We start from the raw sequence: 25932 nt of genomic DNA, 5'->3' as shown, positions 1-25932 counted from the left end.
AAATAAAGCATTTTTGCAATTCTGGACTGACAGGCTAATGAGGTTTCATATACTGAATTTATGGGCAAATAAAAGTTTGATGAATAAACTTCTATACATCCTATTTTGTGCTCTGTATTTTAAGTAAACAACTGATGGACGAAATCACTTATCAAATGGGGTTGCAGCTGCATCCACTTCAGTCTGATTTCAGGGGAAGAAAAATTGATGCTGGTAGGAGAAACACAGGTCAATTGTGCCCTTCTGAATGTGGTGCATGAAACTCTTAATGACAGCCTGACAATTCCAGGAATCCAGTGTATGAATTCAATTCTGGCTAACTTGATACTGATTATCTTCATGTGTTGTGACTGTTGGGAGCTGACGTATTCCAAATTTATGTTGTATATGTGTATTCCAAATATATGTGACTATATATAGCTATATGTGAGGCAAGCTTAGAGATGTGTGGATTGTTAATCTTAAGTGATGTGCACTAATCGGGAAGTAGACACAGCTATTGCAGAAAGAGGCAGAAATTAGTGTGTGTTTGGTGCGCTGTTTTACGCAGATCTGTCTTTCTCATGCTCTCTAAAGCAAATAGCAACTATATTGAAAGTTGTGATCAGCAGTGCATCACATGCTTAAATTATCATCAGTCCCTTAAGACACAAACAAGCTGCAATTCAGGATTTTACACATCAGGGAGAAGGCTGTGCTTGTCTAAATTGTCTTAAGGACCCTAAGGCTCTGAACCATGAAGTCCCACTCAGAGTAATAGGGCTCCTGAAAAGTGCTGGAAACCCCCCAAATCAAAAAGAAACAAAAAGTTTGGGAACTGCTCAGACTCAGGAATTTTGGATATGGAGTTTGTACACTAGAACGCTAATACAGCAAGCTTCTAAGTGTATGGAAAAAAGAACCTGACCTGTCACAGCTGATTTTCTGTTGGGTCAATTAAAACAAATGCTTCAAGTGTTTTTTTTCTGAGGTATTTATTTTGCATTTTTGCTTGAGATTTTGGGGGGGTTAACTAAGCCAATCCTCTGTCCCAAATTTATTTAGAGAAACTAAATTGAGTTTCAAAATGTTCCTGTGATGTCTGAGCAGAACTTGATTGAGCATTGTTATGTGTATTTCTGGTTTTCTTCTTTATTGCCTTGCATTTATTGGTATGTTTATGTGCAGATCTAACATATTTTGCCTGATGTTTGTGATGATGACACCAACCATCACTTGAGACCTCACATTTAGAGCCTTGGAGTGATGAAAGGGGGTTGCAGATACAGGATGAGGAACATTTTGTTTACGAGTACATTTTCTTGGCAATCAGTGGTTGTTAAAGAGGAAATGCAGATAGTCTGCTACTGGTTAAATGGGGTTTTAATGAATTAATCTCTTTCAAAATATTCAGGGCAATGGTGGGGGCTTCTACTGTAACAGGCCCAGTATATGCAAAAGCAGTAAGCGCTTGCTGCTTTACTCCCATTGTGGTGAATATCAAAACAGATCCATGGTCAGGGCAGAAAGGATGATTTTTCACTAGTCAAATGTAATCTGGTTTTATTTTGTCATTTTTGAGGAGCCACGAGCTCAAATGAAATAACTGAAATCTAAGCGTATTTACATGTTGCCCACGGTGCAATACTAGCAGGTCCCTAAGGAAGTGTGAAATGACAGCTGCAGAACGCATTTAGATGTGAAAATATCTGTTTATAGTTGACCCTCAAAGGTGTGCCTATGCTGCTCTTGTAGAAGTTGTAGGAAACACTTGGCACACAGGCATTTCTCCTGTTGTGTGTCCTGAATGTCTGCATGCGCGGGGCAAGCTTTCTGCTTCTAATCCAACAAGCTGTAATCAAAAGCCTTGTGCTTAGGAAAAATCCTTGCAAAAAGGAGGCTAATGTATTTGTTCGCCCTCTGGCAAATGTGCTCTGCTACCAGGCGAGAGCCTGCTCATCAATTCTCAGACTCTTGCCACCTGGCCCGGAGGAGACTGGCTGTGCTGAGCAGAGTTAGGATGCTCATCTTTTTTTTTTTTTTTTTTTTTTTTTTGTGTTGTGTTGTGTCTTGCAACATTGTGCAGCGCTGCCTTGTTAATCTGTGAGCCTGTAAAATATTGCTAAGTGAGTGAGGTTAGGTCAAATCATGGCTTGGATGAGAGGCTTCTGAAGTAAATACAAAATACTGCATGACATGGTGATAGGCGGAACTCTTCATTCCTTATAGAGAGCAAATGTGTAACAGTACAAAGTTGTGCTGGCTCTGTTATGGTCCTCTTTCAGATAGGTCGTAATGTAGAGGCACTGAGCAGAGGAGTTAGTCTTTTGTCATCCTTAGTCTGTAGGGAGACTCCGGCCTGATTCCAATGACCTAATTCTGCAGTGCTGAATTCTGCCTGCAGGTTTTGTTTGAGAGGGGTATTTACCTGCGTGATTCTGTAAAGCAGTGTTGTAAGATTTTTATATTTTAGCAGATTGTATAGGGATCCCACTGTAGCGTTCACAGATAGCTTTATGCCTTTTTTTTTTTTATGATGGATGGCGCACACATCAGAAAAGCAGCCTGGAGACCACTTAGCTTTTCAGAGCCCGTCCCTGTTCTTGGCAGTAATGGATGTCCTGCAGGCAGGGGATGCCACAAGAAAACTGGAGGATCCTCAAGATTTCAAAACTGGGCTCTGCACATCTTGTCTTTTAAAGAAGTAATTGTTTTCTGCTTTTCCTGGGGAAGAGCCTTTTGGATGTGGATATCATGGGTCTGGTGAAAGGAGGGGCTCCTGCTGCAGCAACTCCAGCCACTGCTGGATGCGGGAGGTGGGTTTCCCGGGCAGCTGAGCCCTCCCGGTCCCACGCTGCCCGCAGAGCTTTCTGTTGCTGTGTGGGGTGAAGTGTAGGGGTTAAATACCAACTTACATTACACTGATGGGTAAATTCTTCATGAAGTACTGGGAAAATGGTCTGGGAGGGTAGTGATATCACTGAGGAAGTCATTTCTCAAGTTGAATTTGCTGGTTTTTCTTCCCACATCTATTGTTTCCCACTGCTGCCCTCAGGGCCGCAAAGCGAGTCCCCCAGAGTTTTGGAGGAGGGAGACAAGTGCTTGGAAACTGGGCTGGCAGTCATCTTGTCTTCCCACACCCGCTTGGGTTTAGTGACTCTTGGGATTTTCTAGGCACAGCGAGTGGTAGTGCTAACAGGACTCTGCGTTTTCCAGGGCCGGCGTTCCTGAAGTGGTGGTATTTGTAATGCTGAGGAAGTGGAGTCAGCATTTTTTTTAATTAAATAACGGAGGTGTTTGAACTTGATGAATCCCTCTCGTTCCCTCCCTTTCTCACTTTCCTGCCTGCAGTGCCAGATCTCTTTGGGGAAACCCAGCCAACGCTAATCATTATTCCAGAAGCATAAACCTCCTCGGCTCTCGTGTCGTCTTGCTTCTCCCGAGAGACTGTGCTGGATGACTGTGAGCCCTTTTCCCCACCACTATGTGTTGGAAAACTTGTCACCGTGACAGTTACAATACCCCAGTTTTGACACCTGACGATGGAAATCGCCGCATAATCATGAGTGTGACAAATATTGAGGGCCTTGTTTGATTCTTATTATGCTGCGGCAAAGTTTTCTACCCAAACACCATTTTAAAAGCAGAAGCACTGTAATAAAGAAACCTCCTTCCATATTCTTTCCATAGAACCTTGTCATTAAATATTCAATTAGTATGTTTTATTTTTATTCTTTTCTCCACAGGTTCTGTATGCAGAAGAGTGTCAGACTGGTGCCAGGAGTCACACTGGATTTAATAGAGAAGTAAGCCAAATTTTATGATTCCCCCCTGTTGCTCTTAATTTCCTCATTATTTCTAGCATTTCTCTTGTTTGTCTGCGAGGAAATTTCTTTGGAAAGCTTCTTGCAGAGTCTGCACCTACAGTATTTGTCATTTCTTGCCTTACCATGTGTTGCTGAAATAAGCAGTGGCCATAAAAGTGAGCAGTCTCTCAGGGAGCGGCACTGCAGCTGGGAGTTATGGCTGCACTGGGGCTTTGCTAAGCTCGGTGAGTTGAGAGTCCTGTAGCTCTCGCCACTCGTGCTGTCATCGTGGGCTAGCCAGAGAAATGGCAACTGCAGACACAGATTGTGGCCGTGTTCCTGGAACTCCAGCACTGAAAAGCCACATGCGTGTGGGTTTTGACCGTGGGAGCGCTGACAGAGGAGGCGTGCTCACAGCTCTGCGAGCTGTACACCCCATGTCACCAAAACCAACTAATGAACAGAAAAACACTCAACCAAAAATACTGTTTGTCATTTCATCACTATGCTGTCCTACTATTCTTTGTTTGATAGTGGTGTTATGTTTCAGGCTTAACACCATTGAAACATGTTATAATCCTTTTATCCAAGCAATATTTGAGTATAATTACTGGTTGTCAGGCAGCTGAGGAAAACTGATTAATCTAGAGAACTAGTCTTCAAATTCTACTTCAGTTTATACAAAAAAGGTGGACTTTGAAATAATAATAATTGTCCACTGTAGTCTTTGCTGGGTTTTAAGATTTTTTTTTTTTTTTTTTAAGGGAAGCATATTCTTAAAGACAGGGTCTTTCGATGTTTGCAGCCACTAGATGCAGGAGTTCTGTGCTCCCTGCAGATTGTTTTTGAATGCTCTATTCTTGGAACATTGATACACACGCGCAAACTGTCTGGGAGTGATTAATTAAAGATCATTCATTCAATTTCTGAGAATTTTGACTCTAGAAATACTGTTGTTGAGATTAATTAGAACTTTTCTGACACGTGGATGTCCAGAGTCCAGTGATCATCTTTTGTCTAAGATGAAAACTGTAGAATTGAAGGGCATCCTGAAAAGGGTTAGGAGAACAGGAATCTGGATAATAAACGTGAATTCTTAATGGAAATATGTTATCATACTTCCTTGTTTTTTAATAAGCTTCTGCATGGTGTAGTGAAGTGCAGCAATCATTCATTGCTCATGCTGCCAATAGCAACTTATCTGTTATAGCAGAAGCAATGAGAATAAGATTGCATCAGCTAAAATTTCTTGTTCAGTTTTTGCTTTAGTAAATCATTCCATGTTAACTTGCATGTTTTACATTCAGATGAGGTTAGAAATGATTCTCAATGCTACTAGCTCTTCCACAATATGCATTTTAGAATAGTCAACTCATCAGTAGTATTTAGGTATTTAATCATGCTAATTTTTTACGTGAAAATTTGATTATCCTATCTCATCTCAGTTGGGGAAGCTAAGCAATGATTCTTGTAAAGCTGTATTTCAGAGGCACTAATCTTATCAAAACAAAAATAATTTTTCAGTTTACAACTAAGATAATGGAGACAGGACCCCATCTATCAAAGGAAGTGTTAGAGTGGTTTGCAGAGATGCATCAGTCTAGGAAAAGGTCCACCACTGGAAATTGTTTTATCTGAAAGCCATTGTGGTAGGTTTTGTTTTTCTTTTGGTTTTAAAGAGATGAGAAGCAGGAAGGAAATCTACCTGGGGTTAACCTTGCTTTGCTTATGTACTCGAAGGTGTGCTAACAGGGTTTTTTGGTGTGAGAAGGTTAGATGGTCCTGAAGTTAAAAGCTATTTAGTGGTAGAAGAGTGTGTAGTTCCCTGACTGTTGTTTAAATGGGCAGAGTGAGCGATTGTTGTTTTGGTCATCTCTGGCTGTTGGACAGCAAAGGTAAGCAGTTCTTCCTGAACTGATGGGCTCATCATCAGTGTGGACTGAGATCACCTCAGGCCCCTGGATAAATGTGTTCCAGAACAATGACTATATTATGTTAATTGCAATTAACAGATTGCTACAAGAGTGTATCTAATCAAAGAACATATGGCAAGGGTCATTGAAGGTCTTGAGCCAGGTAGCTCAAGAATCTGCTTCACTGAATGCTCGGATGTGCTGCTGAGGGTTAAATACTCTTTAAATAATGGTTTACTGGCAAAAAAAAAAAATTACTCATTATTCTTGATTCTTGTTGGTTAATACCACAGCACACATGCATTCTTTAAAGGCTGTCTTCATGGAAAGCATGCCAGAAGTAGGTTCCTGTGGATATCAAATATTTAAACCTCATCATCTTAATCTGCTACATATATTAATTATAGAAAACACATGTTTTTTATTACAGTCTCGAGATACACCTAGAATACTTCCTGGATTGCCTGTGTGTATATTGTAATTTATAATTTAGCTGTCTAAAATGGGGGAAAGAGTTTATATTACAATTAAGCTGCAGACTTTGAGACTAAATTAGGCTGCACCTTCTTTGAAGGGCTCAGATTTCTAATTATCTGGGCTAAACCAGTGTCCTGATGAATAAATGTGTGGTGTATCCTGATGTGCACTTATATTACAGATCTTCTGAGATTAAGCCAAAATAATCCCCAGTTTAGAAATAAAGATCTTTGCTGGAGCCAGTAAAACGTAAAGAAAAATGGAAGGAAAATTATGTTGGCGAAGCTCTAGGAATTTAGAAACCTCTGACTGCCACTTCATAAGACTCTTCAGTGGCAGCATCAGTGTTAGATATTCCTACTGCCTTGGTTGGTCTTTTCTGCTTGATCACAAGCCATCCTGTCATCTGTGCTGGCACCACTTGTTGTGTGGCTGCAGAGTGAAATGAACTGGGGCTTTGTTCTGCTTTTTAAAAATTTTGGAAAAAAATCCTAAGGAGCGGTTAACTTCGTGTAGGGTGGGAATACAAAGCTGGATGCCAAGAATTGGGGATGTACAAGAATGGTTTGATCTATACTGCTGCATTAAGCTCCCTCTTCTGAAATCACATTCTCAGGGGAGCAAGAATGGTATATTGCCTTCCTGGGATTTTTTTCCTGGGTCCATTTTGCAGAAGGAGGGATGCTCTCAACAAAAATCCTGGTGACCTGAGAGCTGTTCGTGCTTCTGGTGGGGCCACTTAGAACACAGTCTTTTCAAATGACCACGTGAATATGGGATCACAATTTACTTTCACAACTGGAAAGGAGCCTAGTTGCTTGCTGTCAGGGTTTTGTGACTGAGGACCTTTTCTGAATGTCAGCTCTGCGTCATGTAGGCAGGAGCAGTGTGGGAGAAATTCGTCTTGCTGCAGTGTGTGCTGTTGCTGTTCTGAGAGGAGAGCCCATCTCTAGGCTGTCAATCACCAGCACAAAATCCATTTATAAAAATCACTAGAAATAACAAATTTGAGACTAAAATAAATTTTTGTTTCCACTTTAAGTATTGTCGAATGTCACAGACTGGAAATTATTAATGTTTTAATGTCTATTGATTATTGATGAGTAATGGTTCAGTAGGAGCTAATTTAAAGATGAACTAGGAAAAATAAAATCCCAAGATATCACACGGCAAAAGTAATGTAATTGGAGAAAATGTAGAAATTATGCTGTAATATAACAAATATCTTTGGTGCATGCTCTTAGAACTTAGCTAATCAGTTGCATTCAGGATGGTAAATTGGAGGGCAGGTGAAGGAGGGCAGCTGGTTAGTATCATAATTTTTTTTTTTTTTCCCAGGTGGTCCCAGTAGCAAATATCAGCTACTCCAGTCCCTTTTAGTAAATTTTCCTCTGCCAGGCTGGCGTACTGCATGTTGTGGCTGGAGGGGTCTAGGATAACGTTGCCTGGGACCAGACCGGAGTGACCAAGAGCAGCAGGTTGGGCTGATTGTGTTGTGTAAATGGGGGAATGCACAGAGCGAGCTGGTCCCGGCTGCCCAGTCACTGCTCGGCGTTAAATGAGTATTGCTTTAGCGCTTTCCCCTCAAAGTTTAACATGAACAGCGGCTTTTTGCTAACTTGCTGAAGTTGAGCACATCAGTCTCGGAAAAGAGTTTGTTGTGTGGAAAGTCACTGGGAAATGATGGCTTGTTTGAAAAAGTCAGAAGGACAAAAATTGTCAAAGTATGGTAACAATCTTACTGACTGTACTTGTGTTTAAATAAACAAAATTGTTGTTGCTGTGTAAGCAAATGAGGCCAAGTGCTAAACTGAAATTGTATTTCCAAGATACAATATTGCCTTCTAAAATACACTGCCTACCCAGCGCGAGGAAATACTGCCAGAGCTGCTGGTATTTAGGCTTGGCAGAAATCGGCAAGATTCATAACTAGATGGGGAAAGGCATTTGATTAAAAGAAAAAAGTTCTGTTATTTTCAGCAGGACCAGACAGGGAAAAACACTGTTGCCTCTTGGGCAAGTGACTAAAAGGCAGTTGAAGGCAGAATGATAGTTCTGATGTTGACAGGACCGTGGTCTCTCTGTAGCAGGTCTGTGTCATCACAGCTGCCACAAGTTAAGATGTCTTTGCAGATATTTAATTAACCATGTGCTAGGCCAAATTCTGAAATACTGCAGCTTGTGGGGTTTTTTTTATATTCATTATTTTATTTATAGTGGGAAAACTATAATTCTTAGTGTGCCTTTAGACCTAGGTTAGGCAGCTTTCAGCCCCTTTATTTTCTTCTAGAAAATTCAGCAGAAAGCGTTAGAGCATATTTCAGAATATAAGTGTTTTAGTAAGTATTATTAGCCACAGTATAACAGGGATGCTGTGCCATGCTACCTGTTGGTAGTATATCGCTCATTAGTACTTGAGCTGAGGAAAACCTTTGCTTTTGAAGATGTTATTCTGAAAAGTTTTGCTTCTGTAATAAATCTGGTTTTATTGAAATGGAGTATTTAATTTTACTGCCATTGTTACAGAGTATCAGTCTCTAGTGTAGGCAAAGCCTATTGTAAATACAAAGTGAAGATCATACTCGAAAGGATGGTTTTCATGGCAACACTTCTTTCCTATCTTTATACAGAGAGATGACAGGATTGAACACTAGTGTACAAAGCTTTACAGTGCTCTCGAACAAATAATTTAAGAACCTCAAACGTTTTGTCTTTCTCATGTAGTTTGCCAAGGTTTCAGGAGCCCAATCACGGCACGTCTGTATCATTCATGTTGTCTTGTGATGAGGACATGTTGTCTTTGGGCACGTTAACTATGTTGATCCTATCTAAGCAGCTCTTGCCAGTTCAAGAGATTTCCACAGCATATATCCTGCCTGAATTACTGTTACACCATTTGCTGTGGTATACACGCTCCCTTTTTTTCCTGGAAAAGTGAAAAGTGAAATCTACTTATGTTATTTTCTTTCCCCAAACTAAAATTATTGCAAATGTTCGCAGGTATACATCAGTACCAAAGCATCTTCTTTTCTGAAGTCTAAGTGTGATACTGTGTTTCCCAGTGTTATATATATTATATTCCAAAAGTAGAGATAATGATGGAGCCTACTGAGGGGAAAACCTGGCATCCTTTGAAGTAAATGCTTCCCCTGTAATTAAAGTAATTCATGGGATTTTGCTAAATTTCTGACAAGGACATTGATGGTTACACCTAGCACGAGCTCTTTAGTGACCCTGACATTTTGTAGTCCTCACTTTTCACAATAGACTGCCGTGATTTAGGCTCTGTAAAGGCGTCTGTCAGGAAGTTGATGGAAGAAGCAATTGAGAGTCCAGAGATGTTAAATTGCAGCGAGCAGCTGAGACAGCCTGCCCTTTTTCCCTTTTCTTCCCCTTCCTCAAAAATAGTTTTTACAGATGAGGTCTGCTTTGTCCTTACTGTCAAAGGCTCTTGCTGATTGTCAAAGCATAATGTGAAAGACATCGGGAGAAGTGATACCAAGATGATAGCAATATTCCTTGTGGGGAAAAATACTGTCAGGAGCCTTGTGACGTTCTGGTTATGTAGATGCATGCCCAAATAGAAATTAAAAGGAGCTTTAGTTTATAGCCACAGGATGGATTTGAAAGTGCACCCTGTACAAGGGAAATGTACTCACCCCAAAATATTTTATTTGAAAGGTGACATTAAATAAATTTGTGTAGTGGAACTCTACAGAAATAACAGAAGTAAAGTGACCTCTACTTCTTTAAGACAGGTATAGATGATGTTTAAAAAAAAAAAAGTGTAAATGATTATTTCAAATAAATCTTTATAAGTGTGTGAAGCAACAAATAGGAGATTGCTGTATGTCTCTCTTGTGACTTTCTAGTATATGCTGTTGTTGGTTATTTTAATGTGGTGCTGTGCTGCAGCTCTCCTAACTGGGATGGGAGGTTGGTACCTTTGAGTTGTAGAGCACGGAGATGGAATTTGTCTGATGTGTTTAATTGATGGTCGGCTGATTCACTGTCCCTATCATCAGAGTGTGTTTGAATGCAGTCTGAGAGTTAAGAATCATTCTTCTCTTGCCTTTGGAAGCTTAAACTTTAATTCTCAAAGATGGTTAAGATCTACTGTCATTGAGTACTATTGTGTTAAAAATCCCTTCCTTGGATCACTCAGCTTGTCATTTGAGTATTACAAACTGTCCTCCACTTTCTGGGATGAGGGTTTGAGTAGTCCCATCTAGGAACAGAAAATACGTTGTGTTTATTTTCATCTGCCGATTTATAGTGCTGACTGTTCCAACTTTAATTGATTCCTGTGTGCAGCATAGAGAACAGCCCTGCTGCCAATTTCCTTCTAATGGCTGCTTTCTAGTGCCAGTTCAAAATCTGAAAGCTCTGGTAGGGTTTTGTGCAGTTATGGAAATGTATTGCCTTTCATGCTTGTGCTATTCCCCACGTTCTCTCTGCCCTCACCATTAACACCTAATGCATAGGTTTTCAAAGCGCTGAACAGCATTAATCTTCACAATGCTGGAGCTAGGTACAAAATTAGTATCTTCCTGACTATATATGAGGGCAGAAAGAAAATGAACTCACCTGATGCCACATAAGATGTGAGAATGACATCCTATTAATTTCTGCTTCTTGACTGCAGTCCCCCATCGGTAGTTGTATTTTCTATGAATTTTGCAGCCAGTCTTAGAAAGGACAGTCATATTGTGAAAAAAATACCAAATGCATTTTAAAATCCAAAATAAAACCTATACTATACTAATGAGTAGTTATTTTAAATCTTTAAACACAAAAATAAGAAGCATACCTCGTTCCCAAGGAAGTAGATATTCAAGTCACAAGGAGTTTCTAAGGTTGGGCTGCTAGCAGCAACTTTGGATTTCAGCCTGTCATTCCTGCTTAATACCATCAGTAAGATATGTATCAACTCACAATCTGTGTTTAATAAAAGAGAATTTAGTATGAACTTTGCGCAGAACTCTCCATCTGCTATAAAGATTCGAACTCTCTGCTGTGAAACACCCTATTTCTATTTCCACTGAAAACCGGCTTGAAAGTGGCCATCAAATGGTTTAAGCTCAGCATTTGGCTTGCTAGGGAATCTCAGCAAGGATCACTTTGGTTTCTAATTAATAACATTCTGACTTATGAAATGCTGCTATTTTGCTGCAGAGGGTGTTCTGCAATGCAAATATTTATGTGAAATCCTCACAAGAGCAGTTGTGTGGCCTTGTGTTCCCTCTGCTTGCTCTGGGGGATCAGTTAACAAACAGTTTCAGAGATGTATATTTTTCCTCTGATATCAAGACAGACAGGAATTTTTTATAAGATGTTAATTTCTAGCTGTTTTAGAAACTGTATTTATAGAAGTGAATATGCTTCATCTGAACCTGCATTGGAAATAATGCTGCTATACATATCAGAAGAATAAGTTGCCACAGAGGAAGCGCTTGCTTTATGTAGTTTGTCTTGATACTTTTACTATTTGAAAACTTGTTACGGAAGGGAATCTAGGGTGCGTTAGGATTAAATCCGTAGGATGTCTTACCGGGTTGGGATGCATGTTTCTGAAACTTCCCCATCCTATTTCTGATACTTTCTCAAGGGCAAAAAAAGCTGTGCTTGAGAGTGCCACATTGTGTTTGTGTATTTGAGTGTCTGAGTATTAATAAGACAGCTAGGACTGAGTCTGTTGGTCTTGGTTGGGTTTTGAGGGTTTTTTTTCTTCTTTTTTTCTTGTTTTTTGTGAGAAGCAAATAAGCATTAGAAAGCATATTTAGGAAAGCTGATCAGTGTGGAGGCAGAAGCTGAGAGATATTGAAGAACAGTTTACAGCCGCTTTTCTTTCTTTAAGTAGCGTTGCGCATATGTTGATTTTGAGTCACAGTAGACTGTCTGTCATTTGATCTCTTAAATCACAGAAATCAGATTGTATGTTGGTCCTGTGGTTCCTTTGGAGCTCACATTGTATTACAGATGAACAAATACAGTACGAGATCTTCGTTCAGTTCGTGGATGAAATAAATTTGAGTGACTTTTTTCAGTCTACAAAAACAAGATCCTGATCAGCCAAGATCTTGGACCCTGGAACAGCAAAATTCCTGGTGGAACATTGCTGTTCCATCTTCACCGAATGTGCTTTGGTCAGTCCATTGTTGCTGGTGTATTGATGCTTAGAATAATAAATGTTAAGCCCAGGGGAGACCATTAGTTTGTGTCCTCTGACCTGCATAGCTCAGGCTACAGAATTTCACTAGGTTACTCCTCAGAAGAGTCAAATAACTCGTGCTCCTCTGAAGTGTGTATGCCTTGAACCTTTGAAAGATGAAGATTGAATTGCTTCCCTTTCTTTTAATGGACAAGTGCTCTTCTTTCTTTCTCCACTTGTGTAAGGTATTTGTTGGCACCAAGATTTTTCTCTCTAGTCAGTGTTTATCCATAATGTTCAAGTTGTTCCTTGGTAGTGTAGATAGAATGACCTTCTTAAATTTCTCACTGTATGACATTCATTCACTATCTATTTTTTTTTAAGCTTTTTCTGCATCTTCTATATTCTGTATGTCCTGTTTTTAAGCAGTTTAAACGAATGCCAAAATGTGAATACTAGGCAAAACGTTCTAATATCATTCTCAGCAATAGAAGGCAAAAATCACCTCTTTGTCCACTGCTCGCTCCCTTGTACAAGACAGGCTGCTGTGCTGCTTGTGATAAGGATCTGTGCTCGGTTGCCTGTGTGTTACCATCCCTAAATACATAGGGTTTTCCTAGGTAAACTGGTGTTTCTTTGGAGTGGGCTGGTTTTTGTTTTGGTTTTGGGTTTTTTGTTTTTTTTTTTTTTTTTTTTTTTTGGTTGGTTGGTTGGTTGTTTTTTTTTTTTTAACTACTTGATGAGTCTTAATGCAACATGGAAATTTTACAGTGAAAGAGTTCCTTTTTATTTATAGATGTCACTGTTAAAACCATAGTGAGCATACCGCTGTAAAGCTTCAGAATCCAAGATTTAAGCGACCTGTGTACTGATGCCAGTGATTTTTCAAAAAGAGGTTAACAACTCAGGTTTTCTCAGAATCTTCTATTAAATGCAAGTCATCTTATAGTCAAAATATACACACATAGTCATAGAAAGGTCTTCACTGTGACAAACCAAACTGTTACTTCAGACCCACACTACTTGTGTTTACTATAATAACCCTCTGGCTTTAAGGGAGTGCACTTAAAAGCATTTATTTATTAAATGCTCATGTAACATGCAGCTGGATTGTCCCAGCAGAATCACTAATTGGCCCTTGCTTTTGCTTTCTTTGAGGAGGGGGACATCTGTATGAATATTTCAGCTTTTTGCATGATTTGGGTTATTTTCTCCTATCTAAAATATAATCTTAAAAAAACAACAAACAACCCAACCCTTTGCTCGCTTTCACTGCATATCCTACATATGAGCAGGGACAAGAGTAGATCGCTATTTGGAAAGCTGCCATCCCTGATATTGATTAGTGCAACTTTTTTCTACTTTAAAATATTTAATAAAATTAGCAGTTGGACTCCTCAGCATTTTTGGTACCTTACTACACCACAAATAGACTCCTGGTATGTATTGCTGATGCGATTTTGGTATTCTTGGGGTTGAAACTATATTCCCAGTTGCAGGCCGTGTAGATATGCGTATTGACCAGATGGAGGAAGACCACAAGACGCTGTGGGTCGCAGAACAGCTTGCAGCAGCAGTGACAGTGCCTGCTGTTTGCTTCCCTCGCGCCGCGCTGCCAGTCCCCTGACTCTTTAGGGGAAAGGAATTCATTCTCTTTGAGGGGGGAGAACACAATAGAAAGAAAATAATTTTGCTTTATTATTTTATACTTTTTAGGCATGTAGGTGCTGTCATGGCACACATGGGTAAGATTATGAAGTGACTACACACAGCGTGTGTGGACTACCACTACACTGAAACCTGGATTAAGTAAATACTTCTTTCTAGACAAGCGTCAAACCTTGCATATAGCCAGCGAGGGGTAAAGCGTGGTGCCTCAGTTTGTGCTGTGACTTTGTGATAGGAGGGCTCTAGAGCGCAGAATTCAGCAGCATTTTGGTTTGTTCATTAGAAGGCGCTTTTCAAAGTGATCTTTTTCACTCTGGTTTTAATAATGTCTGATTTATATAAATTAGAAAGACTATGTCTTTTGCTGTTGAGTTTCTGTGGGGCAGTATGTTAAATCTTAGATTAGGTTAAGGAACTGACATGCAAGTTACTGATTTCCATGGATGCCTGTGTATTCATTGGAAAGTTGTTAATTGCAGAAAACATCTCCTGTTTGAACGAAAAGCTGCTGATTATGCTCAATAACTTTTTTAGTAAGATATTGTATTTGCACCTGCATGCAGTAATGATGGCACTGCAACAAATCTGTAGACAGCCAAGGACTAAATTCATAAATTCAAGTTTTCAAAGAACCTACTAGGTGAAAAACTGTGTGTCTTTGTAAGAAATAGCAAACACGCCCCTTGGAAACGAGCAGCCGCACCATCTGTAGCAGGCACACGCATGTTCTGATCTTGACTTAAAAGATAGTCTAGCTGCAACGATAAGGTGAATCTGACTGGGTCACGTTTCTTCGTGAACAGGCAGTACTTTGCAGCAACGGGGAGCTGTGACGTACATGCGTCACTGTCAGACAATTTTTAACAAAAGGACTGTTTTCTAACTGTTCTGAGACTTCTGACTGTTTAAAAAATAGTAATTGTTTTTTTCTGGAATATGATCACTCAAAAGTTCTTACACAGGTTATGGATCGTGAGCATACAGTTTGTAATACAAATTGTATTTATTATTAAATATTTCAGCAAGAAGTAAATAATGGATAAAATGAAGCAGAGTGGCACTTTTGAAGAAAAAGGCATTTCCCTTGCGTCTTGGAAATCAAGATCATCTCTGTGATATCTTCCCAGATGTTTTCCTTTAGCTCAGTTATCTATAAACAATTCTTTGTTTATTATCCTTTATTTGGCAATTAATCTTGCAAGCAAATGCAAATGTAACAGACTTTGGATAAGGAAAGTTTGTCTAGCAACATTAATTCTTGGCTAAGAATTAAGGTTCTGGAAAAACTGCCTTTTGTGAGCCTTGATTGAGCCTTAGAGGTGTGCATGTGTATGTATCTCAAAAAATATGTTTTTTAATAGGAAACATACTTGGGTTTTTTTCCCCACTTGTAGGATTCCTGGAAGACTGAATGACAGGAGAACTCCCCTGGGAGAGCTGAACTGGATCTTCACCGCTATCACAGACACCATTGCATGGAATGTCTTGCCTAGAGGTAAGACTTGGGCAGGTGAATCAAGTTCTCATCCCAAGTGAGCATTGCTTATTCAAAGTAGAAGGATGAAGAGTGAAATAAGGAGAAAATTAAAGCCTGATACTGAAAGAACAGATCAGACTGGATCTTAAGGCTAGTTAATTTTTTTTAATTTGCTCTTTTTACCAGAAGCATTTCAGCAACCTGATCATTAGAAACCAGAAAGGTTTTTTTTTGGCCTTTGTTAGTATCATAAATAAAGAGTTTTATCCTCTTTGCTGGTAAGGCAGTCTGCGTTTCCCATGAGTAACTTCATTCCATTTCTGTACCCATGTTCTGCTTTGAATTTGTACTTTTGGAGCATGGGTGGCTAAATTTTTAAACAGTTTTCCAACTACGCTCTTTCTAATGCTCAGTACAACATAAATTCTTCTTTACCTCTACAGAAGATAGCACATTTGCTATCTTTTAGGATTCATTTTGGCTTCTCATGAGCACATCAAACTGCCAGTTAACAGGTGTATAGTTCTTGGTTAAATAGTACACAGAGGTCCTTTTCTCCCTCAGTAATTTCCAAAAACCTAGTCAGGCTGAGTTTAAGTGAAACACCAAAAGGAGAACCCTATCCAGAAAAGGCAAAAAAGAACCTGAGGTAGAAAGTATTTAATTCTGTTAATGTAAAATGGAGAGTAACTGCGATGCTTTAAGGGAACTCAGAAGGCAGGATTTCCTTTTAATAGTTGTCATATCACGTCACTGCAAAACTGTTGTAGATTCCTTGTTACTGGAATAAAATATTAACATTTTTATGTTTTGAAGGATTTTTGCATATTACCTAAGGTACTTAAATTACAAAGATATGCATTTAGTAATTCATGCAATCTCTTGGCAGATCTTTTCCAGAAGCTCTTCAGGCAAGACCTGCTTGTGGCCAGTTTATTTCGTAACTTTCTCTTGGCAGAAAGAATTATGAGATCTTACAACTGTACCCCTGTCAGCAGCCCTCGTCTACCTCCAACGTACATGCATGCGATGTGGTAAGTCACAGCCAACAGGTTACCCTCGCTGCAAAGGCTACATGCTGATGCCTTAAGGAGATTTCAGGCACTGTAGTCATGAAAGATTGTTACTACTTAAATCTACACAGTGCTTTACTGATTAAGTCAGTGGATCAAAAATGAAACAGCATGTGGCAGCGTAATACCCATCTCCAAATCTATTTCTTCTCTGTGCATACATAATTATAACGTGTCGTGGTTTAACCCCAGCTGGCAACTAAACCAGGACATTCTCTAATACAGAAGCTTCAGTTCAGCCATGTAATCTTTCACTCCAAATAGAAAAGAAATTGGGCATCTGCTACCTTTATTTTCACGAAGTAAAGCTAGTCACCTGTGATTGTGACGGGTGGGGAGAGCTGAGGGCCTGAGGGAAAAATTCTTAACTTGCGTTGTTGAAGTAGAAGAAATTTTTTGCTGCAGATTTCATCTACTTTTACTGTTGCTTTTAAGATGATTAATGGAAATGGAGGTGGCACAGTTATCGAAAAGCTCTTAAATGTGGTTTGACTATCAAACAAATGTCCCATGAATAATAATAATAAAAATAATAATAACAGTAATAACAAAAATGCTTGCTTTCATTTTTTTTATTCAGTATGATTAAGAATAGAACAGTACAAAATTTGGCTAAGTACAAACTGGTACAGTCAAGCTAACGTAGTTCCCGTAGGAGAAAATGATAGCTGGGTAACTTGCTAAAAGCCTAATAAAATGATAGGTAAAGGTAGCTGAGTGGGCTTAATTTGCCTGCATTTTCAAAATCCTTTTGATAAGCTTCCTCCATAAAGTTGTGGAGGAAAATAAATGTAGAGGAGGTATGAAGTGATGATGATCAGTGTAAAACTGATAGCAGCATCAGTGAGTTCAAATTATATGGCATGGTTTCCTCTGAGAAACAGAGGCAAGCTAACAACAGAGAGCCCCAAGAGCATTTGCAGGTGCAAGCAGCCATCGAGGAGGCATTTGCTGGTAATACAAAGATGTTTTAATTATTGAAAACCATGGAGGCAATAGGGGAGACTTTGGATGGAATTATTAGCAACTGGGCAGCCTCACGTTTTAAATGTACTGTGTGTACATGGCAAACAATGTTCTTCAGTGCTTTGGATTAGTAACTTTTAAGGAAAATTGTTTCAGTCATTTGTAAATATGGTGAGTTGTTTTATCATTGTGTCATGAGGGACTGGGACATTTGTAAGTGAAGACTAGAAATAAACACCGGAGTTCCCATGGTGTCTTTCAGATGATGTTGCCACTAGATGTGGCAGAGCTTGAGCCACAGAACTGTGTGCTTCCAGTTGCAGTAGAGTGGAACATGTTTTTGCAGAAATTTTGAAATTAAAACAGTAAATTTCTTGAGTTATTTATAGCTTGCTTATCGCCAGCATATTAAAAACCTATATTTCCAGTTCCTTGGGGGAATATAATTCATTTTTATTGCCAGTGTATTAAAAGCCTGTATTTCTGGTTTCCTATGGGAGTATGACTTGACTTGGAGGTGTTGTTGCCATCCATGTGCTGAACCACAGGAATGAAACTAGGAAGACCTGGATCCCATTCTGTATCTCTCATAGACCCGTATTGTAGCATGATGGATTCTAGAAACGCATTCTTTTCTTTGCTTGTATTGTAGTTCTCCTGGTGTAAAATGGTGCTGTAAATACCTTTGTAAAGGCCCTCAACCATACCACAGGATAATGGCATTGGTGCTGCTTTTTAGGATTTACCAGAAGAAGAAATTCCTTAAGAAGAGTCACACACAAGGCTTTTTTCCTTGTGAATCCCAGACACTAGCAAAGTAGACAGCAAGTGAGCAGAGAATCCCTTGACACACTTTATTCAGCGTCCTCCAAATAATGTACAGTTTGAAGCAAATCTAGCAAAGGGGAAAATTCCATTTTTGTCAGAGGTGGCTCAGTTCATAATAATGAACTTTTAGTAAGGACAGATTTAGAAACTAATTTAGGGCTTGCTTAAATATTTTCTAAAAATAATTATCTGCACTTATCTATCGCCTTTCATTCAAGAATTTTCTAACGGATCCCTGATCCGAAACCTCCAAACCCATTTTACTGTTTAGATAAACTAGGTAATGTGACTGGAGGGCAGGAGAGTTGGCCAAAGGAGTGTTGAAAAGAATGGAAACTTCAAACAATGTGATTTGATGACCACGTTGAATCTACATCTGCATTGTTATATGGAGGATGATACAGCGAGGTTTTGCTTATTGCTGTGTTATTGAGACTTTTCACAGATTTTTCATACCCAGCATGTCAGACAGTGTTTTGGGGAGCGAGTCCTGGCTGCTGCGTTGTCAGCAATAGTTTGATCTGCAAGCGGTGGGCAAGAACCTCCAGGGTTCTCTCCTATAGTGTTGTAAATGCGCAATGAATGCAAATAGTGGCTCTGGTGTATATCAGCCAGCGCTCCTCAAGGATCTGACTTCAGACTTTAAGGGACTTCCCTGCCCCTTGTCCTCTTCCTCCCCTCTTCTGTACTTTTTGGCCTTCATTTATTTGGGTTGTTTCAGGGCCTCATACCTTTCATTGTCATCCCATGTGCACTGGGTGTGTGTTCCTGACTCAGGTTTTGGTTTATTGCTTGCAGCCTAAGTGGTGATGTGATGTTTTAGCTTCTCCAGTACATACATACATATATTCTTCTCTCTTCCATTATCCTCTGGATGCTCATCTGGCTTCCTGGGCTTTGCTCCTCCATTGACAAAGTTAATACAAGATTACCGTGTTTCTCTGCTGTTATGGACACAAGCCGTTCTGCACATTCACAGCTGGGATAGTGACTAAAAATGGGATCTACATACAGATGTAATTCCTATCCCAGCAGAAGGCTGACTGGAGAAGCAAATTACTGTTGTATGTTAGTACATTTTTTTTGCACCATCTTTTGCAGAAAAGGCATAAGTAAATGTCAGTGTTTCACTGACTATAGCATCATAAGCACAATCTCTTCTGAACTTTGCATACGCTGCCTGGATGTCCCTCCTCATCGCAGCAGCAGCCGTGAATTTGCACTCGTGGTGCTCTGCACCGGCCTCGCAGCTCTCTTACTGGGAACATCTCACAGTGAGTGAGAGGGAAAAGAGCAGAAAGAGCTCATGCCTCACTGATGCAGATGGGCTTCTGAGGTCAGAGCACGACATTCCTGCTTTCCACTTTGCTGTCTAGCTGGATGACAGAGCTCTGCCAGTTCTGAGAGGAAGCCAGAGAAGAGCTGAGCAAGGCTGGCGGCATGCAGCTGGCTGTGAGTGTGCTGGAGGGGTGGGCAGACAGTGCAAAATGTTCCTTACACTTGGCTTAAGCATCAGTTTACCTCACGAATAATTATGACTGCCCCTTTTCAGACGTAAAATCTGAACCATTTGCTCTTTATCTTTTTTGCTTACCTTTGTCTCTGCTTGTTTGATAATTTTCCCTAAGTTACGCTCAGATGTCTCGTGACTTGAGAATCTGGCATGGTTGTAATAGAAGCACTGAGGTTGCTGGAGATACGAACTTCTGTTCCTTTTGGTTTAGTCCTTTTGAAAACAGTTTTTTAAAATTTTGACCTATAAAATTGTTGTTCTAGTCAATTCATTTGGGAGACCACTGTTACCTCTTCTGTTAATTATCCGTTTTACGTGAACAACTGAGGAAGAGCGAAAACTTTTTTTTTTTTTTTTGAGGGAAAATTTGACCCACAAGCTGTCAATCTTTTTATTTCACCAAGAAGGGCACCATAATTAGGAATCAGGAGAGCTGATCTCTGTGACCTTGCCCTGTTTGGTAGGCTCTGACATATTACTTCATTCCTTCGTGTTGTTCTTACTTTTATTGGCTTTCTCTGTTTTACCTGCTTAGGCGTAAACCCTTCTGGGCACAGGCTGTTTGTTTGTATTTGTATGGTGCCTCGCACCATAGGTTCTTGGCTGCTGCAGGCGCTACTGTAATACAAGTATTAATATTAATATATATTGATTGACTGGCTGTGCTATTCAACTTCAAGAGTTGTTCCGTCTATTGTGCAGAAAGAATAGGAGGCCTTGATGCTCTGTCAGCATCTTGATCTCTGTTGTGATGGATTATGGTTTATACATTACTGCTGTTGCCAGCAAGTTATATTCACGGCCTTTGAAAAGACCTAATAATGTGTTTGGAAATATTTCCTAACGTAGGTCATATATTAAAAACAAAGTGCCTTAATTATGCCTTGGAAGAGCTATGATTTGTCCATAATAGAAATACTGCAATAGTGTGTACACCAACCATGAAATTCTAGTTGAAAGTAAGTCATAACATACTGCAAATAAAATAATCTTGGAATTCTAGCTGAAAAGAAAACCATGATATAGCAACCCAATTACAGGTAAGAGAGGAGCTGGAGTCTTTGAACACTGTGGGAGTGTTGCAGAATGGATGCAGGTCTGCTTGCCGATTTCTCAAAGAAATGAGTCTCATTTAGCTGCACAGAAAGACTTAGTATCTCAGCAAGAAGAAAGTGATTGTTTGAAAGGGTATTTGGAACTGTTTGACATTTGAAGGATTAGATTAATTCAGATTACACTGTTGATTTAACCAGATTTCTTTGTGTGTGTCTATGTGTTAGTCTTAACATCTCCAAGACCCATTAATGGACTACAAATAGTTTAATGGAGAGAAATGTAGGACAAAAATAGCAAAGCATGTGCTTTAAGTTGTGGGTAGAGCAGGGGAATGCATTGATAGAAGAAAGAAGGATTTCATAGTTGTACCAAATATTCACAGCAATAAATATTTTTTAAAAATAGCTGTGTCTGAGCAGCTTCCCAGCTGTCTCCCCTAAAGCAGGCTTAGGGAGTTCACAGTGTCACTGTGAAGCAGGTGAATTCAGGCTGAAGTCTGAAAATTCAATCAAACAGGGTATGGTGTTGAATTGTACTTGCAGAAAAAACAAACATGAAAAATCTTGTCCAACGTACTTGTTAAAGTCTGAAATATTTAGCAGTTCCAGAAACACAATTCAAAGCAAGCAGATACCCGGGTGCCTGAGCCCCAAGACTACAGAAGGCTTCAACTGCATGACTGTCCCAGTAAGAAATACTCATTTTCACTAATATTATGTGCAGTGCAATATAATACAAACTATTCCCAGAAGAAGAGAGAATGTTAAAAGACATCAATAATATGTTATAAAAAATGTGACATGAGAATCAAAAGCATTAGGCATTGACTCAGCCCACAAAATTTGAGGTTAAGAAAATCTGCCTCCATGATCTGCCAGCTAATATAGTACATGTGGGTGAAGAAAGACTAACGTGCATCTCTGTAACCATGCTTCATTTATGCTGTTAAAGTATTACTGTGGGCTTCCATTACTGAACATTTCATGGATCTGCACAATAAAATAGTCATTGAGCAAAGCTGGAACTCTCAGCCTGTTCTTTGCTTAAAAGTCCAAACTTTGCAGCACCTCCGGGAAACAAAGTAAAGGCAGCTGGATGAGTTCACGTTAAATTATTAAAAGTTTAAACAGTCCTACTGTAATGAAACTGGTATTGGACTGAGCGGGGGAGATAGATGGAGTCTGGGGGCATGTGAATAGGAACTTTGTGCTGAAGAGCTAAGAAAAACTGAAACTAAAATATAAAGACAAATATATGAGTATTTCTGTCACGGGAGAAGAGAGTTGACGGAATTCGGGGGAGCTCTTTCCCTGTTTCATTTTTTATTGTAGAATTATGGAGGAGTAATGCCTTTTCTTTTTTAATTTTCATATATTCTGAAATGCAGTGTCCTTTTGCAGGATGATGGCTTGCATCTCGTATGTTGAGTACCTTATTGAACTGATTGATCAGTGCAGACAGAGATGCAGGGCATTGTTAGCTTGTTTTCTTTACAGACTGTTTCTGTTGGCATGCTGCATTGCTTTGCTTGTTTTGGATAAACAAAAGCACTTTCTTGCCTGTTTTTTAACTGAGTCAATCTTCTAACTAAGGAGAGGATTTAATATACATTTATTCTGAAATATATATGGGAAATGCATGATACTGTGTTTTCCCAGTAGCTGAACCTAAGGAGTCCCCCATCCTAACATAGCTGAAAGTCTGTGGGTTTGACCCCTTTCTTTAACGAGATTGCACTACAAAAATTGCCAGGTCCCGAACAAGCATAAGGGTAAGTATAGCCATGCTGTGTGGTTGATTGCATAAAAAAAGCTTTTGAACTTGTGGTTTGAGCTGGTGGTCCAGCTGATGAGTAACTTGAGCTTCACCTCCTGTGGTGCCTCTTCCCAGGTTCTCTCTAGTTACTGCCTCATACATGTTGGGTTTAGATCACATAGAAACGGCCACTTCCTGATAGGTGGTGTATGATGGAAATCCTTTGGACTTTGTCAAATCAGTCATGGCGTGGGATTGCTTGTTTTTATTGCCCTTTTGGGGAATGCATAACAGGAATGTGTGTAAAACCTTACGTTAAGCGTATGATAGGTTCTAACTTAACTGGGATGTACAAAGGGGAGGTGTCCTCCCTTCTTATGCAAGTGCTTTATCAATTTGTTGTACATACAGAGCGATTAGGACAACATTGTGACGGTCGGACAAATTATAGTCAATGTCTCAAACATTCGTTAAAGAACTTTGGTGGAGAAAACGGCCTCTGTAAAAATGCTGGAGTTTTGTGAACAGGACAATGTGGCCGGAGGAGAGGGCCCCCCGGAGGGTGGGACCGCGCTTCTCCAAAGCCGCAATTCCTTATCTTAAGTGACCAGGAGAAGGAGCACAGCATATGCGCCTGGAGGAGGAGGCCCCACGGAGGATGGGACTGTGCCTCTATCTTAAGCGGTCATGCCAGCAGAAAAAAGAGAGGCAACTCTGCGATGAACCCCCCCCCCCCCCAAAGCTCTCCGACCGATTCCAGAGAACCCCGGGAATGGGACTGCGCATGTCGAGACCATCGACTAACACGCTATAAAAGAAGGGAGAACGAGTTCTCAGCGCGCGCCCTCCAGAACTGGATCTCTACGCTGGCTGGACCAACGCTGGACCCAGGACTGGTGAAACCCTTTCCTTCTCTCTTTCTTTCTTTCTTTCTTTCTCTCTTTCTCTCCCTCCCTCTTTTTCTTCTCTCTTTTCCACAGTCCCTACACCTCATCCTTTTAAACATAAACCGTTGACCAAGTCTGAGACTAGGAGTGGACCTAGCCGCCCCTGGGCTCCTCTCTGAGAAGGAGTCCAGAAAGCAAGGGGGTCTGCTCTGAACCTCGTGACTCAACGGGAGGGCTCTCCTCCTGACACAGTTTCATGTTCCTTTTTCCATTTCATTTTTCTATACTTCCCTTCTCTTCTCAAACAGCGGCTTAACGACATGTTGCAAGGTTCATATTGATAAGTTCACTTGTACTTGGGCAAGGTTATCTAGGTTGAATAAATGTTGATTGTTGTTTGAACTCCCCTGGTGTCGTTTCACCTTAATTCTGACAAAGGAAATCCACGAACCTGAGTCGCCCCAACTCTGGGACGCGACATCTTAATTGGCGTCATGGACAGGATTTCCCTTGTTGGAAGGGAGTTTCTAATGTGATACCAGACCTCCACTCAGAGAACGAGCGGGGAGGATCTGGGAAGGATCTCTCAACAATAAGTTGGGAGGGATCCGAGCAGCGGCAGACACAGGGGCCCAGGAAATATCTGTGTCTGACTGTTCCCCTGTTTTAGAGAGGCTAACTGCCTATAGGGGATTTCCCTTGTTGGAAGGGAGATTCTAACGGGATACCGGACCTCCACCCGGAGAACGGGCGGGGAGGATCTGGGAAGGATCTCTCAACAATAAGTCGGGAGAGATCCGAGCAGTGGCAGGCATGGTGACCCGGGAAATATCTGTGTCTGACTGTTCCCCTGTTTTAGAGAAGCTAATTGCATATAAAGCCCGCCCTTCCCCACAAGGAGTAGCCTGGGCACGAGACCACTGGCATGACTCAAAAGCCATTGTAGGAAGAATTGAGAAGCTAGCAAAAGAAGGCAGGTTTCGCCCAGGAAAAGGGAAGGCTGTAGTGTGTGCAGTTTTAGGGGCCGCACTCGTAGCAGCCCAGGAAGACAGACAGGAAACAATGAAAGCTGAGCAGGCAGATAAGGAGAAGATTCAGTCCCTGCAGGATTTAGTTAAAGTCCTGCAAGAGCAATTAACTGCTGAGCGTAATACAACACAGCGGCTTCATGCTGCCTTGGCTGATGCATTAGATCGGGAAAGAATTTTACGAGCCGAGGTGGATGAAAGATCTGACCTGGACTTAGACCTGCAAGGTCTAGAGGTAGTTCAGGTGAAACAGCAAAAATCTTTATACCCAAATCAGGAGTTAGAAGGTACCAGAAAAGTTTTTTACCCTGAGGATGAAGAGATAGCAATGAGGCCATTAATTAAAACAGAAACCATAGACAATGGCCAAAATGGCGGAGCACCACACGTGACCATTAAGACGATACCATATTCCGCCACTGAATTATCTAAAATTCAGGAAAAGTATATCCGACTAGCAAAGGAGACTGAAACAGAATATGTGTGGAGGGTGTCATTAACTGGTGGCGACCGGATTTTATTGTCAGAAGATGAAGCCCAAGGATATTGGGGGCCTGGAGTGTTCCTAACTACCGATGATCCTAGAGAACCATGGTCTCTGACGCAGCGGGCAGCTTACTGGGCAGGGGGAATAGACCAAATGGAACGAGGAGAACCAACACGGATAGACACCCCTTCTATAAATCAGTTGACTGAGAGCTTACAGAAAACTGCTTGTCTCCAATTAATGCATGATAGGCGATTAGTGCCACAACAGCCCTCTCCGATGTTGTTAAATGCCAATCCCAATAGAATGACTCCTCTAATCCGAGGTTTACCAGATTCTTTGAAATTATATGCTGTCCAGCTGCAGGATAGATTACGTGATGCGATAGCACCTAGAGGAGGCAGGCGGAATGCAGGAGGGGTCCTGACCTGGGGAGAAGTGGCACAGGAATTGGTTAACTATGGCCGGAGAATGGGTCTCACAAGGGAAGAAAGCAGGGCTAAGCCTGCTATCCGCCGAATAGAAGGACCTGGCCGACCTCCCCCATCTAAGACTGTAAACACCAAAAAGCTGTATGGGGGTCAGCGGAACTTGTGGGCAGAAGGGATAGAAAAGGGAATTCCCCGGGATGTGATGGATGGCTTGCCCACCTCTGTCCTAGAAAAGTTGGTCCTAGGGTGGAAAGACAAGAACAAGGAGCCTCCTCATACTGAGTTAAACATTCAAGGCTATAAAGGGGCGAATCCGCAGTTGCTGGCAACTCCCACTCTCCAAACGCCTACTGCCCCAGAGGAAGGTATTACTGTCCGCAGGACGGGAAACTAGACAGGCCGTCCCCAGTAAGTGAGCCGGGGGACGGCCAGTGGGT

General features: G+C 40.7%; 1 protein-coding gene across 6 annotated transcripts in view; it reads left to right on the top strand.

The window, feature by feature from the left end:
• The window catches only part of RPTOR (regulatory associated protein of MTOR complex 1), a 210571-nt gene that overhangs the window by 100791 nt on the left and 83848 nt on the right, over positions 1 to 25932 (top strand). For 5 of the 6 annotated variants that reach the window (XM_041123884.1, XM_041123883.1, XM_030013194.2 and 2 more), the window contains exons 7-9: positions 3726 to 3785; positions 15389 to 15489; positions 16361 to 16505. In XM_041123884.1, the coding sequence (XP_040979818.1) occupies positions 3726 to 3785; positions 15389 to 15489; positions 16361 to 16505 (306 nt within the window). The remainder of the gene's footprint in view (positions 1 to 3725; positions 3786 to 15388; positions 15490 to 16360; positions 16506 to 25932) is intronic. The other variant, XM_041123882.1, reaches the window with a different exon arrangement.

Source organism: Aquila chrysaetos, chromosome 5, assembly GCF_900496995.4.
Source record: "Aquila chrysaetos chrysaetos chromosome 5, bAquChr1.4, whole genome shotgun sequence".
Lineage (NCBI taxonomy): Eukaryota > Metazoa > Chordata > Aves > Accipitriformes > Accipitridae > Aquila > Aquila chrysaetos.
This window is presented reverse-complemented; position numbering and strand designations above follow the sequence as displayed.